This window comes from Rosa rugosa, chromosome 7 (genome assembly GCF_958449725.1).
Source record: "Rosa rugosa chromosome 7, drRosRugo1.1, whole genome shotgun sequence".
NCBI classification, from domain to species: Eukaryota; Viridiplantae; Streptophyta; class Magnoliopsida; order Rosales; family Rosaceae; genus Rosa; species Rosa rugosa.
This window is the reverse complement of record NC_084826.1, coordinates 21863898-21884559: the sequence shown is the minus strand read 5'-3', so window position 1 is coordinate 21884559 and position 20662 is coordinate 21863898. Positions and strand designations below refer to the sequence as shown.

Here is a 20662-nt window from a genome sequence, read left to right as displayed (position 1 = left end):
CGGTGTCCTCAAATGTTTTCTAGGCCCAGAGACTAATCCGTGCTCGGGAGATTTAAGGACTAAATATTGATTACTACCCTATGGTTTGAGACCAAAATTAATTCAGTTCCTGAACTTCTAAATTCATCAAAAACACTCATACACTATAATTTCTCATCAATAAGTCATTTCGTCATGTGTTCGTGAAATGGAGCCGTTAAACCGTTGACGTGACATGCCAACTCAACTCCAATGAGGCATGGAGAAATGACTTTTTTTTTTTTATCAGATAAACAACTCAAATGCTACAACTAGTCTTTCGTGAGTCGAACTCACAAGCTCCCACTTACGAAGGGGAGACTATGCCACTAGACCAAATGGTACTGGGCAGAAATGACTTATTTGATGAGAAATTATAGTGTAGGGGTATTTTTGATGAATTTAGAAATTCAGAAACTGAATTAATTATTTGACAAGAAAATGACCTATTTGCTAAACTCTCTCTCTCTCTCTCAGACAAACAATTAAAATGCCTACTGTACTCTCTAATGCAGATGAGTTGCATTCGCAACTTCACCGAACTGTAAAAAGATAACAATTAGTGGCGGTATGTCTTTTCATGGTTCTAACTTTATATATGGTGCATATAGCTTGGTAGTTAGTGATTGATGTGGTTGACTGGTTATTCACATTAGAAAATTTCGTTCTTTCTACACAGAATGCCACATCGGAATCTAAGAAGATATTTGAATCAAGAGCAGATCTCCCACAGGAATCAAAGAATGCGGTTCCTATTTCTTATCTTCCTGCAGATGATGAAGGCGCGAAGATAGTAAAAATGGTGGGTTGGAGTTTAGGGTCACTTTTCGGTCGCATATCCACATCTCGACCGTTCAGTTTTTAGGTAATAATGTATAGATCATATCTGCAAAATTTCAGCCAAATTGATAGTCGTTAAGGCATTGCTAACTGCCTTAAAGCTAGTACGGTCAAGTTAGACAGATTCAATTCGTCCATTTGTTTAAGCGAGTTAGATACCTTAAACATAATTAATTTGGTTGAAATTTTACAGAGATGATCTATACATTAGTACCTAAAAACTGAACGGTCGAGATGTAGATATGAGACCGAAAGTGACCCTAAACTCCAACCTCGCACTTTAATTTCAGAGTGAGACCTCGCTCTGGATAGGATCTATATATATATATATATATATATATATATATATATATATATATATATATATATATCACACACACACACACACACATATACATATAGGGAGCCGTTCAGAAGAAGACATCCTCACAGACTCAAAAGTGCGGACGTCCCTCCTCTGGCCTCGATCAGGCTGCGGTTTCAGGCGCTGCGGTTGCTGGACGAACCCTCTGGACATCCCGGACGGCATCATCATCAAGGCGAAGGCTCAGCTGATCGGAATCGAAGGTGTGCACGGCGAGCTCACCTGAAACCATGGAATCCCATCGAGGTCGTCTTCGAACTCTTCATCGACAACTCCAGCAGCAAGCAAAGGCTTGACATCGAGGCCTTGTTCGGGTCTAGCAACCGCAGCGCCTGATCAAGGCCGGAGGAGGGACGTCCGCACTTTTGCATCTATGCGGTCGTCCGCTTCTAATCCGGCCTGTATATATATATTTATATTTATATTTATATATAAATGTATATGTATGTGTGTGTGTGTGTGTGTGTGTGTGTGTGTGTGCGTGCAGTCTTTCTATGCTAAGGACCTCCTAAGATTTTAAAATTTAAGAATTTTCTTGAATAGACTCACTTTTCGATCGCATATCCACATCTATACCTAAAAACTGAACGGTTAATGCAATCGAAAAGTAAGTCTATTCAAGGAAATCCTTAGATTTTAAAATATAATGAGGTCCTTAGCATAGAAAGACTGTGTATGTGTGTGTACATATACACCATTCCATTGAGGGATTCATTTTTGTAAATATATCTAAGTATTGCTATACAGTTATGTGTATAGAAGTTCATGTTGTTGTTCCATTTTGTCTTTATGTGTTTTTTTTCTTAATTATACGTGGCTACCAGTGGCGGAGCCACATTGGGGCACACTGGGTCCCGTGCCCCAGTACACTTTTGGATATATATAATTAAGTTACCAAGTAGCACAGATGGCTAGGATAGTGCAGTGGTCTGGCACGCTGGCACTGGCATGCTTTTGCTACATTACATGTCTTGGGATCAAATCAGGCTACTTCAAAATGTTTTGTTTAGATTTTTGGTTCAAAATGGAATTCTCACGTCTAGCATTCGAGTCACAACTCCAACTACTTTGTGGCTAGCAGATTTGAAGGGTCTTCGGGTTCGTGCGCCTGCGACGGATGATTAGTTTGACTTTGTTGGAAATACCTTCATGGACCTCGATCAAAATACTAACTGGGTGCAAGTGTTACTAACTCGTTAATATAACCTCATGAACCTCATAATTTCGACAAAAAACATGATGTTGCGAAGTTCAATGTCTTTTGACACATTTCAAGGAAAGAAACAAAGTTAAATCCTGCTAGAACAAAGACCGTTGTTAGTATTTTTGAGCCCAAAAATAGCTCCCAGGATAGTTGATGATTGTAGCTTGAACCCAGAGGTAAAGATCGCTCCTAAGGCAAGGATTGATCAATAAATATATTACAATAATCAATTATGATTTCCGAATATTTTGAGTATGATTGGAGATTTGGAGCAACATATCCATAATTCCCTATATTTACATTTTAGTTACTTTTTTTATCGACAAATTTGACAAAAAAAAAAATGTAAAGGTATAAGATGTTCAATCTGAAAAATAATGGTTTCGCATAAATTAAGACCAACCCTCGCGACAAATGAATGCTTAAAGCCGGAATGGCGTCGATTGCAATCTTATAGGAGTCTTTTCTTTGGCCATTTAATATCGAAATAATAATGTCACGAAATCTGAGCCGTCTATCGGATACGAAAAGTGGAAGAGGGAAACAACTCTTCAAATTCCCGAGTCTTGCCCTGTACGATTCCAATAGTGTACTAAAACAGACAACATATATATTCCTCGAAATCACCGAGAATGAATATATATACCTCACCGGAGAAGTTTCCCAAGTTGTTGTAGGGATGGTGAAACGCGTATTGGGTCGTGCTACTAGTAGCGGAGGAGATGAAACGCACGAAACTGATCACGCGACGCCGGCGGTGGCTGACCCTAGAGTACTCCGATCACGCTACCACACTGTCAAGACCATCCTCTACGGTATCTTCAATCTCTTACTTCTCTTGCTATCTAGCTATTTGTATGTGTTTCATGTTTGGCTTCACACACTAGTTTGGGGTTTGAGTTATTGTATGATGATTAGTTTGTATCACATGAGAATAAAGGCAAAAGAGAATTTGGGTCAATTTTCTTAGAGTTGAAGTAATGATGAGACTAAGAAGAAACTGAGTTTGATGTTCTTTCTTTGAAGATGAAAGAGAGGATCTCACAAGAGCAGATTCGGAGAAGTTCATTTCGATCATTAAGGAAGTGGAGAGCTTGCACCAGCTGGGTACTTTTACTTGTTTGTCATAGATATTGGTTTTGATTTTTCTTTTATGATATAGCATAGTTGTGTGTAAAGTAATTTTGTATCCGTTTTGATGCTTAATTGAATGGTGGCATGGTTTGCAATGCATTACAGTAACAAAGCCAAGAGAGCAAGTCGCGGATGCAGAGGCACTTTTGGACATTGCAAGCACCCTGATGACCTCTGTACTGGCACATAACAAGGAAGGAATTACAGCTTCGTGTTTTGTCAACTGTATTCTTAGTGACTTCAGGAAACCGAGTGGTAATGGCAGCAGCTCAATATCGTGGAGGGACATTGGGAATGCAGTATCACATGTTTTCCAGAGAAGCCCTCGATGCTGCACTATGTAATAATGATGGAATCGTTTTCATATTCTTTTTATTTTTGGTCTTGTTCCATCTGTTCTGAATTCTTCAAATGCTTACTTGTATGGTTTGCTATTCATTCAGGATTGGGCCTATGAATGCTGATGTGAAGCGACGAAAGGTTTATCAACGTCAAAAACGTGGGAATCCTACAGACAATGATACCCCTAAAGAGGTGAGAGACTTGAGTTGAAGTTAAAGTTATACTGTGTCTTCAGAACACGATTGCATTTAGCTCACTTACCAGAAAGATTGCAGCATCTTTACTTATCTATTGCGCTGAATCATTAACATTTCAATAAGTTGGATTATGTACTGTTTTTTCGGGGCACTTGGAGCATTTAGCTAAAGTTTACTGTAACTTTGTGTGCAGCTTGGTGATGCTGTTGTAGAAGAGGAAACAGAGACTGTTAAAAATGTGGCAACTATGTTTAATATTTTGAAGAAAAAGAGAAGGGTCAGGCTTGAATATCTAGTTTTGAATGGAAATTCTTTTTCACAGACAGTGGAAAATGTGTTTGCCCTATCGTTTCTTGTTAAAGATGGGCGAGTCGAAATAAAAGTGAATGAGGAAGGCCATCATCTAGTGTGTAAGTTCCTACTTTGCAAATGCTCTTACTTGCTTCTATGTTTCATTTGGTCATTCATGTAGTTTCTCTCTGTGTTTGGTATGTCAGCGCCAAGGAATGCTCCTGCTGCCAAAGCAATTGCCTCAGGCACTGTTACTTACTGCCACTTAATCTTCAGATTTGATTTCAAGGACTGGAAGGTACTTGAAGATTTTATTGATTGATGTTTATAATAGTCATGATTGATCAGTGAAGAAGGATTTCCCTTGACTTAACCGCTGCTTTTTTCGGAATGCTCAGTTAATGAAAGAAGTTGTTGGGAATGGGGAGGAGCTGATGCCACATAGGTTTCCAGCTGACTATGTATCAAACAATTTGCAACTGGAAGAACCTCAAGCAACAACAGGTACAACACCAATTAGGAAGTTCTCAAGGAACAGAGGCTTGGTTATACGGGAGCAGCCCGTTGGGACTGATAGCAGTAGCAGATCAATTGCTGAAGACAGCGCTGAATTTGATTATGCTGCAAGCGCTTCTGCCACTCGTAAAGGGGAGCGTAAACTGATATGAAGTTTTACCAATGGATGTTGTATATATACTTACTGTTTTCTAACATCTAGAAACTTTGGTTTTCAAGTTACAACTAGCAGTCACTTAGCTGACATCAAGGACTTGCTGTATGAAAATACAATTATATTAGTTGTACAATTTGCTCTAACTACAAGTCCTTTACGTGTTAGTCAGAATTTTATGCACTATTTTTGTTCATGCATATAAAGACTGACTGGACTTTGTCCTTCCTCCTGTCCGATTTCTCTGTTTTTTTAGTTGATGCTTGTACTGAAAATAGTTAGGATTTAATGCAATCCTTGGTTTCACCTTTATTAGATTCAGCCCAGGTGGACATTGAAGTTCCACAAGCTGTACTGCCCAATACTGTATTTGAAGCAGTCGGGTGAAACTAGGAGAATTATCTAAATGGCCAAATGTTATCTCATTCGCCATGTGGCTCAGTGAATTCGTGTTTACCAAGTTTTGGATCCTAATGTGGTTAACCGTAAGTCTACCAGGTGACCGGGAGTACACAATGAAGGAGGTCATGAAGTAGGGGCATTAGATTAGACTGACAAGAGTTGCAGCTCCCATGCCTGCCCATGACGAGCTTCTTTAACAAGAAGGCCATCAGTTTGTGCAAGTTTCATTGCATATCTTCACGTTGGCTTTGAGTAGGGCCTGAATTGCGATTACATTAAAAACGATAACTGTCTTATGATGTTATTCTGGATATTCTCGATACAAAATACGAAGAGCAAAAATGGATTCTAACTAAAAAGATGAGAAAATTGTTCCACAGTACAGATTGACCTACACTTGACCTCAATACTTGATAGAAAGCACAGCACTACAATAATGCAATCCTTGTTATTATCTCAACCTCTATAGTCTATAGAGCATAGCACTAGGCTTCTTTTGGAAGCTCAAGGTTTTCAAAAATTGGGCTGTCAACTCCCACACCCATTGCATTTAGACCATTGTCGACGTATACAACACTGCCGGTGATTGCTGATGCTAGTGGTGATGCAAGGAAGGCAGCAACGTTCCCCACCTCATCTGTTTCCATGTATGTATAAAGTTATATAAGGTCAGAGAAAGAGAGCTTACTTAAGTTACCAGGTAAAATCAAATGGAGAATGAAAAAATGAAATGGATTTGCCAGCATCTGGTTTTCTTGCAATTATGCATTAATCCTGGGCTAACTAGTAGACAAGTGATCATACTCTAAAGATATCATGATCCTTGAACAAGTTGTGTACTTGATTACTTACCAGCAGATAACTCTTTCGGTAAGGGAGCATTGGCTGATGAGTAATCAATCATCATATCGATAAAACCAATAGCTTTTGCAGCACGACTTCTTAATGGGCCTGCATTAAGGAAAGAAAACATGAGTATAATAAATTTGACACAGAGAATTGTGTAGCATTTAATCATCAGTTTGTCCAGAAAATGACTATCTCTGTGAAAAGCATCAGACACAGCATACAAGAAGTGCACCCCATCTCTTCCGAGAGATGTTGATAAGATTAGAACAGCTTATCCGGAAGATGTCTGCTTATCTCTATGAAACACATCACCCACAGAATAGGATGGGGGAGATGTTAAAATAATACGATAGTTAAATTGACATTGATCCAAGATGAAGGCTCCTAGTAACTTCATCAATATCATATCAGCATCATATTGATCTTTTGACATCAAAACAATTACTGTCATAAGCCTAAGCCACAAGATGGTAATGTTCATGTTTGCAACAAGAGTGTCAGACTGATTCTGTAAAAATAGTTTATCAAAGTACCTGCAGATATTGTGTTGACTCTGATTCTGTGTTTTCTCCCAGCTTCAAAAGCCAGCACCTAAATCAAGCATAGAAATGTGGCACATTTCATCACAAAAAAGCTTTTTTTTTTCTTTTTTTTTTTTAACTAGAAAATATCAATTTAAAAATAACTAAGTAAAATAAAACCAATTAAAAGACTCACACGTGTGTCACTCTCTAGAGCAGCCTTCGCTGAACTCATACCTCCACCATATCTGCAAATTCACTAGTCAAACATCAAAATTTATTTAGAGAATGCTGCCCACTTATAGTTGCAATGCAAGTAGATACATACCCGGGAATGATCCTCTCGGAAGCAATGTATGTCAGAGAGATTGACGCACCACCTGTCATGTTAACATTGATCCATAGATTATAGGCTATCTAACAACACTTGCTCGAATGTCACGGGATTCTTGGAGAAAGGGGGTAGGGAAAAAACGTGCCTGGGTTCATTATTGGAGCAAAATGCTGGAGTAAAGAAATAAACGAGTAGCTTGATGCAGAGATAGCTGCAAGATATCCATATCTTGACGTTTCCATAAGAGGTTTGACAACCTGTGCATGATACATTAACTGCCTAAGTACCATGAAGATCTTAAACAATATTGCGAAACAAAAGAATGTGAAGAAGCGTTCACCTCTGGTCCATTAGCCAGGGAATGGACTAGGATATCAATGCTGCCAAAATCCTCTTTAACAGATTCAGCAACCTCCTGCAAAACAGTTTTAAAGAATAAGTTAACTTTGCTAGCTGGACGAGTTTCTTAACCCATCATCTAGAAACCTAGACATTATAAAACAGCAAATAAGCTCAATACATTCAAGAATACATCTCCAACAAAGTTCAGTGACAAGAAACACCTGAAAACATAGATTTGCGAATAAGCTACACATATATCAAACAAGCCATTCACCATGAAGTTCAATTACCAGAGACATCTAGAAATATTTAGCCAACCAAACTAATGGCCATGTAACCAAGGGTGGAGGTGCTATATAAGTAAAACTATCAGTATATCTTTGGGGAGTCCAAGGTGTTGAAAATTGTTAAATCACGTGAAATATGTCAAAATTATATGTTGTTTGCAAATTCTTTATCTGGGAGAGGGAGGTGGGAGCCCCCGCTTACTTCTTTATCTGAATGTCATGGACTCACACTAAAGCTAAAAATTTAGTCATTCGTGACTCTTGCTTTGTTTTTTTTTTTTTTTTTTGGCGTCATTTGTGACTACTGTAGTCATGTTCAGTAACTCGATATCCAAGTTGATAACTACAATTGAACAGTAATATGGTCAACGGAAGATGTACCTTAACCGTCCACTTTGAGGACCCCAAGTAGCGTTTGTTTGATTTTATCTGCATAGAACCACAATATGAACATCACCACAAGTATAATTAGACATTATTCATACTTCAGAAACTAAAGCAGGAGAGTTTATACATCTTCAGGAACATCATCAGGATTGTCAAAAACTGCATCCAATGGATAGACTTTTGTAATTTCCATCAAAGAACCGTCGGGCAATCTAAAGACAAAAAAAAAGAACAAATAGGAGAAAAAAATACTTAGCAATAATAGAAAAGTATATATACTTAGAAAACATCGATAGAGTTGCATGAAACGCGGGAAAGAGAAAATAGAGCTCTTACATGCGTGATTCATCAAACTTCCCACGCCTTAAACTGGACTCGAAAATGTTAAGTGCCTATGAGGAATAAGAATTCATGAAAAACTATACAACTTTTCAGAAACTAAAGCTCCACAACTGAAAACTGGATTAGATTTATTATTTATTTCAACAGGAAACTGGAGAACTGGATTAGATCAATTTGCATACCGGCACCCATGTACCAAGAAGAATTTCAGCACCAGCAGCAGCAAGTTGTTTTGCTATTGCCCATCCATATCCATTATCATCAGCCACACCAGCAATGAATGCTCTCTTTCCTGCAAACAGCTGTCCCATTGTTAGACACAGCAGTCCTACATTCTTCTTGTGGACAATTATCAATTCATCGACTCAGGGAACCAACATCAGAAACACAGTACATTCAGCCATCTTTCAAAACGTAGTCAAATACCGTATGCTATCTTCTTGATTTAGAGCAATAATTCTCTTCATTGTCTGGAACTAAAATTCAAAAGATACAAACTGCATCTGTAGCTCTTTGTTGACCTCACCATTGTAGGAAAATCAATTATCACTGAGGATGACGACAAGAACCATGCTCAAAAAATTTCAAAAATATATCTGACTCATTTTGAATAACTTTTAGTTCGTATTTGCCTTTATGGTTTGAATCCACTTGCTTGTTTAGGTACATACAAGTATCCTAGATATGGCAAGATCACAATCTGAACGTGATTTCTTTAATCTCAGTCAAAATGAGGTTACAAGGATGCTGGTTTTCTAGTTTGAACGTAACTGCAAACCCTTATAACTCCTGTGGCTTATATTTGTGTGTCACCAACGGTGTGAAGTCAATAAAAACAAAGAAAAACGCACTACTGAACAGAATATAAATAAGTTAAATGCTGCACACTTAGAACATAATTGCAATAAGAAAGATGCTAGACCTCTCAAATCAATAGGCAATCCTGGCAATGGACTGTTCTCAGCTGCAGCTGACATCGCTCTTGTGATAACCTTTACAGACTTCGCAGGGCCTGATTGGATGCTCGGGAAGAATGGTTGCCTTGATGAGATGTGGGAAGAGCTTCTAAGCCCCTTAGAAACTGCCACTTCACTGTTAGCACCAAAATTGGCAGTACATGACATGTATGTTCTTCGGGAAGAAGATATGCAAGGCTTAATTGCTGCCATGTGTGAACCAGGAGCTGCAGTAGTGGCCATTTTCGATACAGATCACCAGAAACCAAAACAAAACTCTGCAAGATTGAAAAGCACTTTTACACATAAGCAAGCAACATACGTATTAACCACTACACTCCAGTAAATAGAACTAAAAAACCCAATAAAATTGCGAATAGTTTCGTAACTGGCAATCAAATAGTTACTGGTCTAGTCTGGATTGTAAGACCACTGAACATGAGTCTCAAGACTTAACCTTTACTTGATTAAATCTTCAAATGAGTGAAACATTAACTTTACCATATAAATAATCACAAGGAACTAGAAAACCAATCAAGAAATTACTGGGATCACATCAATAAGTAACAGTAAACACTAAAGTGACCAAATGAGTAGACCCACATTCGAGCAATCAGAATCAATCTCACTATAAAAGCCTTTTTCTGAAAAGCAAGTAAATCAGACAACTTGGAAACACAAACATGGAACCCAGTAACAACATGGGATTGCAATCAGAAGAGCTCAGAAATGCATGCATACATTTTTTACCTAGGAAGATCGGAGACGTACCTTCGAAGTCTGATAGTGTTTGGGAGAGCAAAGAAGGGTGGGTTGCTGTGAGGGGTTTTTATATTAATGCGAGGGAGGTGTGGTTTTGTGTGGGGGTTCGATGAAACCAAAGCTCGAGGCTTTTGGTTTGTTGGAGGGTGGGTCAGTTGGTGTTGGCAAACTTTGTAAATGCCGAAACAGAGCGTTGATCTGTTCGTTGCTTTTGGCGCCCCTGTGTAATGACGGGTTTACCCTTGTGCTTAACTGGGCCTTTGGACTTGATTTTGATTAGAAGGGGTTCAGCTCTGATATATGCCCCATACCCATGGGGTGTCTTCACGGGGTATTTACCAAGAAGTTGAGAAATCCAGGTCCAATTCTCCACGAGTCAGGGAAGTTTTTCTGGTCCGTTGCTGTCACTTTATTTTTCACTTTTTGGCAAATAATGTGTTAACGTTGTCGACCGAGGGGTCTTAGTTAGCGTTAGAGAGAGAGAGACACACACACACACACACGATCTATAGTGGTTCGTCTCTCGCTTTAGCGAGAGATTACGTCCACTTGAAATGTCTAACTAGTGTTTGGGCCTTGCCGCCCAATAGGATTACATGAGGATGTAATGGAGCGTGGAGTAAGTGGGAAGGAGTCTCCTTTCATAGGGAAGGGAGACTCCTTCCTTTACATTTTATTCTATGTGGAATACAAAGTCCTTATTCTAGTGTAGAAAGCTTATCATGGAGGCAACTTGGCAAGGCCGGGGAGGTGGCTTCCCGACAAGCTCTTGGCGGCTTCCAACTACCACATGGTAGCTTGGGTGTCGGGGTATGAGATGTATATCGCGGTCGGGTCTCACTATGGCTTTTGGACCCACTACAAGGGTGTTGTTGCTTATGCTTGCATGGTGATATAACTAGAGAATAAGCCATGCTAGTGGAAGTATCTACAAGTCCCGAAGTCCCCAAGTAAGAGTTCTTGGTTGGGGAGTTATAAACATGTTGTCATCAAGCATAAGTGACGTCCGGGCAGCGCCCAGCCCTTACAAGTCTCCGAATTCCGTAAGCAAGAAGGGACTCTTTAACCTGCAAAACAAAGATAGAAGCATGCGCATGTAGAATGCTTGTTGTATTGGGCAATGTATGTGAGTTACACTGATATGCATTAGCATGTATGAATGTACGAGGTTCATGTGTTAGCCAAATAGTCACCCTCAAGTATAAAGGGTACAAGTAATAGTGTAAGGATTTAAGAAAGGTAGTTGAACCCACGAGGATTGGATTCCTTTCACTAGTTAGGGTGTGAACCTAAGGAGAGCTAGAATATGTAAATGTACAATCACGAACATAGAATCACAAGGAAATCTAGACTCATGGTGAGTATGTGCAAGATGGAGTAGTGATTTGATTTTGGTTTTTGAATTGAAAATACAGTCCTGATCACCTGGTCAGCAACTGACCAGGGATCATTTGCTCAATCACCGTCCGATTTCAATCGGACGGTTCACAACTCTCTTCTCCTCTCTCATCACTTAGCTGTGAACCGTCCGATTTCAATCGGACGGTGATTGAGCAAAAATTCCATGGTCAGCAGCTGACCATTGGAACGGGATCGATTGAAAATAACTAGATGCTCAAATGTAAATTAAATTACTCTAAACTAAACTAGTGATCAAATGGATGAAAGTTAGGATTTAGATTGTCTATCATTAACCTCCCTTGCAAGTATTGATGCAATTCAATGTGAATGATGCCAAATTAATTAACCAACTTCTCTCCTTGCATCCCTCTCAGATATAACAAGGGCCATGTTCCTTTTGTGAAATCAAGCAACCCCTCGGGTGTAGTACTCAACTACTTAAGTCATGCATTTCAATCCGGTTAGGTATCTAGTACATTACCCTAAGTGCATAAAGTTTAGAGATGAATAAATCATGCAAATTACCAACCAATCTTATCTCTAAGTGATTGTAATTCACAGCCCCTACATGCGCACATTGTGTGCTTTCATGCTTTAACATTCAAATGTTACCAAGCTCTAAACATTATATCATGACATAGCAAACACACATACTCAAAGTGGTAAAGTCTAACCATATGCATTCAACTCTTGAACTAGCATGTAGGCATATTAAAGAAAATTGCATCACATAATATTATAACATCAATCCATACAAGATTGGCTAGGATTGAAAGCCCTAGCCTCAACAAAGTATTATTGACTCATAATTACATATACTAACTTCATAATCAAATCAAACACCAAAATATAATCTAAAGTAAAAGGGATAGAGTTGGCTTAGTGGTGTGTTGGATGGTCCCTAAGCTCACGTCTTGGTAGTGATGGTGGTGGTGATTCCCTCTCCTTCTTGCTCTTGAAGATTTGATGATAAAAGATAGTGAAACTTGTATTATGTATTGTGTGAATAGGTGAAGTAGATGGAGAAAATGATGATATAAAATAGAGTGGAGAAATGATGTAGTAGTGGTGGTGTTAATGGAAGTAGAGGATAAGAAATGGTGGTGGTGATGGAGGAGATAGAGTAGTATGGATAGTATGAGTTTGGATTTTGGGAGGTGGATATGGAGGTTTTGTGGAGAAGATTGAGAGAGAAAGAATATGTAATGGGGTAGTATGAGTGATGCATGTCTTCTTCCTTGTAAGAAGAGGTGCTTAAATAGATGGAGAGATGTGTGAAATGGTGATTAGCATAGCCTTGTAAGAAGCATGAAGGTGGAGTATGAGAGTAGTAATAGATCCCAAAATCAAGGGAAAAGAGTTTGTGAGTGATGGTGTAGGTTAGGATAGGTAATGATGGAGAAAAGATAATGATTACACCCTAAAACATGGAAGATTTTTGGGTGATGATGATGGTGGACTTTTGGGTAATATGGAGAGTTGAGATGGTGTAGAAAAAAGGGAAAATGGATGGAGTTGGTTTTGAACCAAAATGTTTGGGATTTGACTATGATAGAATGATGATGAATGAATGTAATGGAATAGGTACAATGTTATTACTCTTTCATGAATATAGCCGGAAAATACATGGCACCACCATGAGTGGTGGTGGGCCGCCATTTATGGTGGTTCGCCAGAATTTGGAATTTAACATTTTGCTCCACATTTGACCATCATTCTTCCTAGCTCCAATTTTCTACTTCAAAGCCCAAAATTGATGTTTCCTTCACTCTTGAAATATTCATAGACAATTAAGAAAATGATTTAATGAAAGCTAAAATAGACTAAAAAACAAGTCAAATTCAATATTTAGGGGAATGCATATCTATGTAAATTATGGTCTAACAACATGATACATGTTGATGTATATATGTGAATGTTGCCGAGTATGATCAGTTATGAGCTCGAGAATGCACATGGTTGTGTGAGCATATGACAAATGAGCATATGAAGTGCATAAATGCGTGATGTGCACAAGAATATGAACGAGGTCGAGTTGACGAGGTTACGCCCGTGAGATGTAAGTTGCATGAGTGTCGTGAAGGCAAGAGTTTGTAACTCATGAACAATGAATATGCAAATGTTTGTGTTAGTTTGGTTTTCACTCATATTAATGTAACGTGAAAAGAATTCGATTGTTGCAAACGACAAATGGTAGAAGAATTCAATGTTCCATTAATGTGTATTATGCCGAGGAGACATGAGTGTAAAGCTCGGGGTTGCCGGGAAGGCAAGAGCGTTAGATCTCGAGGTTGTCGAGAAGGAAGAGCGTGCAGCTCGGGGTTGCCGGGAAGGCAATAGCGTTAGAGCTCGGGGATGTCGGGAAGACAAGAGCGTTAGAACTCGAGGATGTCGGAAAGGCAAGAGCGTGAAGCTCGAGGTTGATAACTTTTGGGTCAGGGCACTAGCTTTTATGTTTAGGGTCAGTACCTTTTGTTTAGGCAATAGTTTATAGGTTCAAGGGCAATAGCTTTTTGGAGATGTTAGCAGTTTTGGAGAGAATAATAGAAGGTATTCTTTTTTCAAAAAAGAAAAAAAGAAAAAAAAGAAGGTGTTCTAGAGAATGGCTAGTTAGTTTTCTATTACTAGCCTATTACTATGTTACATGTTCATAGTGGAATATGCTTGCTTTGAATAAGTGAGCATGAAACGCCAAATGAATCGTCCTATTCTATGTATCACTGTGGTGTTTTTTTAATCACAATTTTTTGTCTATTTGTAGATGGTAGTGAAAAGATATGTAATGCTCATTCTGGTCTTACATTTATTAATGGAAGTCCTGAAGATAATTATTTATAAAAAAAAAAAGTAAAAAGAAAATTTCTTTGAAAAGAATTAGGTCAGAAAAAATGACGTTATACATAATTGGTCTATGAAACAAATGTGACATCGTTATTACGTATCAAAAGTAAATTTATTTGAAATTTCAAGTATTTGTTCACGTAAAAAATGAAAAACCAAGTTAACAAAGAAGTGTACTCGAGCAGCCGAGCTTATGTCAATGTCATGGCGGTCAGGCCAGCGAAGCAAAACAGAGAGGCGGCGACTTGTTAGCTTTCGTAAAAAACCAATATTTTTTTGTTTTGTTTCGCTGGATATATTTATTTGTTAATTATTACGACACATTATGTCATTAATATTATTATATTAATAACCCAGAGGCTGCGGTTCTGGACTTTCCCACTCTCGTTTTCGAAGCTGCTCTCTCTCTCTCTTCCAAAACCCTTGTTCCTCTTCTAGGGTTAGGGTTTGGGCTAGAGTTAGTTTCTCCTCTTTCCAACTTCTTCTTCTTCCTTAGGGTTTCAAAATCGGAGTGGATAGCGATTCCTCTATTGTTTCCGCGGTATCATCCGTCGTCGTTTTGAGTTGGTTGAGCTCGTTTCGGATCTCGATCTGTGGTCTCGAATGATGGATACTCGTAAACGAGGGAGGAGTGAAGCTGGCGGCTTTCATGCTAATGGAGGCTTCAAGAAGAACAAGCAAGGTTCGCTCTCTGCTCTTTCACTTTTTTTTATTTTTATTTTTTTTATTTTAAATTCTGTTAATTTACTTCAAATTTTAGTTTATCTGGGATTTTTGAACTATTTTTGTATGTTCTGTTTAATTTTCTGTGCTGTTTGACAGTTTCGATTGATAGACTCCCGAGGATTAGATTCTTCCTTCTTAAAACTTGGGGGTTTATTTGATTTTGAATGTGTAATTTTGAATTGTCGTGATCTTGGAGTTTTCATGTAATTATGCGAATCCGTTGTTTAATAGTCGTAAGTGTTTTCGATGTGATTTGAAATTTGTTGGTTGCGTAGTTAATGTAAAAGCATATTGAAGTTTATACTATTTGGACTAATATTATACTGGAAGCAAGTTAATATTTTTTTCTCTCCAAACTATTAACGAGTTAACTGGATTAAGGATCAAGAGAGAGTTTAACTGAGAAAAAGTAATTAATGTTTTGTAACAGAACTGGACTCCTTATCAACTGGTGTAGGAAGCAAATCGAAGCCATGCACCAAGTTTTTCAGGTTCAAATCTTTGCCTGTCTAAATAAATATCATCAACTTCATCTTTTACAAGTTTAAGGTGTTTGTAAGTTCACTAAAGAGTATAAACTGCAACTGTAACAAAATAATATCTTGCAAACTGTACTAATGAACTGGAACTTTAAAGCTGTTATACAGGTACAGACTTTGCTTTGGTTTGATGAAGTCGAAGATTTTGCATGTATTCTAATAGTTAGTAATAACTGCAAGGATAAGCAAATGCTTTTGTACATTCGGTAGTAATGGTATTACAATGAAATTGAGATTGAGCATGACATGCAACTTATATTTAACTGTGGTGATAAATTAATGTTCAAGCTTTAGATCAATTATACCGGTAATTTGTCCCAACTGTATTGTCAAACCTGTTCTATCATTCTTCTGTTGGAAAGTTCTAAGTTAATTCCCCTCACAATTTCTGTGGAAGAGAAATAATTGTAAAAACCATTGGTGCAAGTTAATTTCAATGTGTGGTCTCCTCTTAGCAATGTTTTAAATCCCAAATAAAATTTTCGGGTACAGTGTTGTCTGGGAAAAGACTAAGCTTTCAAAAGTAGATCTACGTTCAGTAAATTCTTTCATTTTGCCTCATATGGTTTTTGGGTTTCCTGTGGTCTTATAAATTTTTGTCTCTTCTCTATCATTGACCGCTTGTCTTCTCAGTAGTAGGCACTCAGTTAACTATCTGATAGGTGTATTTGTCGAGTACCAGTGAAACAATATTCTATGAAATTAGATACAAATTTTGTATATTGCCAATAGATGAAAAACACCTAAATAGCATTCGGGTACAGGACATCACTGATGTCTGGACCAGGACATCTCTGAAACTTATATAATGTTGTCATGATCAGTTCCTTTGCCATATATTTTCCTTTATTTCTCAGGGCAATCATCTATATTAGAAGTAAGATCTTGCAGATTTTTTGCTTGTTTGATATTATATTGAGTTCTCATTGCCATGCAGTTGCTGAGGAGGTTTTTGTATGTATGAAAGAGGGTGTGAATATGCGAGATTCTTTACATTTTATTGACAGTTTATCTTTTGTATCCCTAATTGCTGCTAATTCTTATTCAGCTAACTATCTACAATGGTCTAAAACTGGTTGTGAAATAGAAACATTTGTTGTAATACCTTAATTCCCGAGTATTTATGCCTGTGTAGACGGTAATTTGAATTGCATAAGTGATCTGATTGGAGTGCTCTGTGATTCTGTTTTCAGCACCGCCGGCTGTCCTTTTGGTGAAAGTTGCCACTTCCTGCACTATGTTCCTGGTGGCTACAATGCTGTGGCTCAGGTGATGAATCTTGCACCTCCTCCTCAATCATCTAGAAACTTTGCAGGCCCACCATCCCATTCAAATGGTTCCAGTGCACATTCTGTTAAAACCCGCTTATGCAATAAATTTAATTCTGCCGAAGGCTGCAAATTTGGTGACAAATGCCATTTTGCACATGGTGAGAGGGAACTTGGCAAGCCCGTTTCTCAGTCATATGGCCATGATGATCCCCGTGCCGTGGCACCTGCTCCAGGCCGTATGGGTAATTGGATGGAGCCAGGGCATGCACCCCTGCAAGGGCCGGCATCTAGTTTTGGTGCTTCATCTACTGCGAAGATCAGTGTAGATGCTTCACTTGCAGGAGCCATTATTGGGAAGGGTGGTGTAAATTCAAAGCACATTTGTCACCAGACAGGAGCCAAACTTGCAATTCGGGACCATGAGTCAGATCCCAATCTCAGGAACATTGAACTCGAGGGAACCTTTGAACAGATTCAGCAAGCTAGTGCCTTGGTGAGAGAGCTAATTCAGAGCGTCTTGATGTCTGGCCCTAACAAAACCCCTGGAAGAGGAGGCCCCGGAGCCCCCGCTCCTCCAGGAAGCAACTATAGGACAAAGCTATGCGATAATTTTACAAAAGGGACTTGCACCTTTGGAGAAAGATGCCACTTTGCACATGGAGCTGCTGAATTGCGCAAGCCTGGAGTGTAAGGGCTCGTTCAGGTTTTCCTTGCAATCAATCTTGTATTAGTGGAAGAGCTATTTTGATTTGTCAGCTGTGCATTGCGCAACCTAGTGGAACTAACAAGATTATGATATCAAGAGTTTTTTCTTTTCGGCATTTTGCATCCTTTATTGGTATGGTAGCCTGTAGGCATAATTTTGCTATCTAAATGTGATTAAATGTTGCTTATGTTAAACTGGATTTCGTGAATTATTTGTCTAAAACTGGTAAGTAATTAATTTGATTGAGACTTGCAGAAAGTGAGTATTGTCCTTGGATTACAATTATTATTTTTGGTTAGAATTTTTAACTTCAAAAGGAAGAAAGCAACTTTGCTATTGATGAAACTCATGAAAGTATTTGTTGAGAATTGAGAAACAAGAGCCAACCATCCCCAAAACTGTGTTTGCAGATCAACCAAGCCAGCAACGGAACAGTGAATAAAAGAAGCCAATAGTATGTCAAATAGAACAGCAGCTGATGCAACACCTTAAATGAGGTTGCGACCTTATACTTGTATGTAAATGATTGTTACTACTGACAAGGTTGCTTTTGCTCTGAGGGTTCTTGACAAATAGGGAAGAGTGAGATCGACTCACTAGAAAGGCTGGCTTTTGGCATGTGTTATCAACTCACCAGATATCACAAGCATATATATCTGGGGGGATTGACTTGTAATGGTAACTTTACTGTTAAAACTTGAGAACACATTCTGTGTTGCAGACCAACCCCTTCATACTAAATATTCTCAATAAAAGTTATATTGAGGGTCAATAATCATTGAAAATGAAGATGTTCTTGGTTTTAAAAGTTTTAGGAGGTTTATTAACACCAATAAATGTTTGATTGAGGGTCATTAAACTTTTATTGGTCCATAATTAAAGTTTTATTGACTCTCAATAAAAGTCTTATTAAGGGTGAGTAATCACTAACTTATATTTTCCTTTCATTGAAATGATTTTTTGTTTTACTGAGAGTCAATAAACTACTCGATCACCAATAAATTATACGATCATGAGGATAAAAAAGAAATGGATTTCATAATTCTGCTCGTCCCTTATTTCGTTCGTTGTCACTGTTTAAGAGTATACCAAACGTTAATCTCGAGCAACAATGTATAGTGCACAATTGAAGAGCAAACAAGGCCTAAATTTGCAAACAAGGACCTAATAAATATAGGCAAAAGCCATGTGAAGCAAAATGGTCGATTTCAAAAATCGAGTACTGATGAACATGGAAGCAATTTACTACTGTTGTACTTTTTGCTTAGCTTTTGCCCAACTCTTTCATTCAAGAAAGGTAGAAAGGTTGAGTCTTTTTCCCTATTCTCTATCACCCCTTTGGGCCACTTTGTCCTTTTTCCATTTTGGCTAAAATCCTTTTAAATTTCCTCACCTATCACTGTGCTGGGCTTGAAGATTGTGACCTCCATTTTTGTCCCAAAGCCAAAGCCAGCTCCATTCTGCAATGTGAAAGCAACTATAATAAATCAGTTTGTACATCAACATCTCAACTTTTGCCAGAAAATGGGGTGGATTTGGTGTTGATTTGGGTGTTCATGAATAAAGCTCATATGATAGTGAACTTGTCAAGAATGCAATTACATAATCCAACAAGAATGGGCACATTCTAAAACCAGAAATGTCTTAAGACACTGATGAAATGGCATCAATCTGACTTTGATAAGCAGAAAGTGGAGATGAGAGTTATTTAGTAAAAATTAAATGACATCATGAAGCAACCTTACTCTTAGTTGCAGTATGAAGAAAAATGTGTGTTGCATGTCAAGTATGGTCAATTACTCGCAACAAGACAAGTACTGGAGAGGCCAACGTTCTAGATCATTATGGCTTCGTGATGGTGATAGAAATTCTACCTTCTTTCATTGAAGAGCAAGCAATAGAAGAAGCAGAAACACAATAAAGGGCTTGTTAATTAGATGAAGCTGGAGAATGGTCAATTGCACTAACTGCAATTCAAAGTTTTTTATGGTGCGTTTGGATGAGAAAATTATAAAATCCGTAGGAATTTATAAATTATGGAATCTTTAATTCCATCAATCAAAAATTCCATTAATTGCAAATTCTATTGTTTGGTTGCATCTATTTAGGATTTGAAATGTGTAATAAATTAAGAAAGTTTAAAACAAATAAAAAGATAAAATAGAAAAAAAGTCTTGTTTTGGAAATAAAAATTGAATACTACAAAGGAATTCGTAAATGACACCTATTTTGGTGGAAATTGAAGTGAGGAATTTAAATAACGAATTCCTTCGTTTTTTTCCACAGAGAAATTTAAAATTTCCAATCTGATAAGGCCAAACGAGGGAATTGGCTTTTAGGAATTATGAAATCCTCACTTTCAATTAAATTCCATCATTTTTTCTCTCATCCAAACGAGGGAATTGGCTTTTAGGAATTATTTCAAGCAAATCTTCTCAACTGAAGGTACTGATAATGACGCCATTAGGGAAGTCATTGATACTACACCTAGCAAGGTAACGCAGCTTATGAATGATGATTTAGTAAAACAGTACACAGATAAAGAAAGTAAAGCAGCTTTATTCCAAAAGCATCCATAAAAAAGTACAGGACTGGATGGTATGCCTCCCTTCTTCTTCCAAATATATTTGGATGTTGTAAGCCAAGATGTGTGCAGTTGTGCGCAATTTTCTTGAAAAGGGAGAGGTTTGGCTAGAATCACACTTTACACACTTATGTTTAATACCAAAGATCAAAGATCCAAAAAATGCAACACATCTTAGACCTCTTGCTTTATGCATTGTTATATGCAGAATCATTTCCAAGGTGGTGGCTAACAGACTAAAGGTATGGTTGCATGGGATCATCTCCCTTTACAGAATGCATATGTGCCTGGCAGATTAGTTTCAGATAACACCTTGGTTGCAACAAAAGTAGCTCATTTCATGCACCAACTA

The 20662-nt window shown here is 38.1% G+C and overlaps 3 protein-coding genes across 5 annotated transcripts; 2 read left to right on the top strand and 1 right to left on the bottom strand.

The window, feature by feature from the left end:
- Window positions 1–3002: 3002 nt before the first annotated feature.
- On the top strand, window positions 3003–5206 carry LOC133722606 (non-structural maintenance of chromosomes element 4 homolog A-like). Its single transcript, XM_062149481.1, has 7 exons — window positions 3003–3241; window positions 3453–3533; window positions 3666–3900; window positions 4004–4094; window positions 4293–4509; window positions 4597–4688; window positions 4789–5206. Exons 1-7 carry the CDS (start codon window positions 3106–3108, stop codon window positions 5056–5058), a joined length of 1122 nt encoding a protein of 373 aa, XP_062005465.1. The 5' UTR covers window positions 3003–3105; the 3' UTR covers window positions 5059–5206.
- Window positions 5207–5732: 526 nt separating this feature from the next.
- LOC133720779 (enoyl-[acyl-carrier-protein] reductase [NADH] 1, chloroplastic-like) lies at window positions 5733–10406 on the bottom strand. 3 transcript variants are annotated; one of them, XM_062147249.1, is made up of 13 exons: window positions 10252–10406; window positions 9447–9758; window positions 8707–8816; window positions 8519–8574; window positions 8310–8394; window positions 8177–8224; window positions 7507–7581; window positions 7312–7423; window positions 7161–7212; window positions 7029–7080; window positions 6845–6902; window positions 6315–6413; window positions 5733–6099 (listed from the first exon to the last, which is right to left on the bottom strand). In XM_062147249.1, exons 2-13 carry the CDS (start codon window positions 9721–9723, stop codon window positions 5948–5950), a joined length of 1176 nt encoding a protein of 391 aa, XP_062003233.1. In that variant the 5' UTR covers window positions 9724–9758; window positions 10252–10406; the 3' UTR covers window positions 5733–5947. The 3 variants fall into 3 exon arrangements, with proteins under 3 accessions (XP_062003233.1, XP_062003234.1, XP_062003235.1); XM_062147250.1 differs by having other exon boundaries at window positions 10231–10381; XM_062147251.1 differs by having other exon boundaries at window positions 10222–10354.
- Window positions 10407–14848: 4442 nt separating this feature from the next.
- LOC133721986 (zinc finger CCCH domain-containing protein 31) lies at window positions 14849–17841 on the top strand. Its single transcript, XM_062148768.1, has 3 exons — window positions 14849–15166; window positions 15641–15701; window positions 16943–17841. Exons 1-3 carry the CDS (start codon window positions 15088–15090, stop codon window positions 17709–17711), a joined length of 909 nt encoding a protein of 302 aa, XP_062004752.1. The 5' UTR covers window positions 14849–15087; the 3' UTR covers window positions 17712–17841.
- Window positions 17842–20662: the final 2821 nt, after the last annotated feature.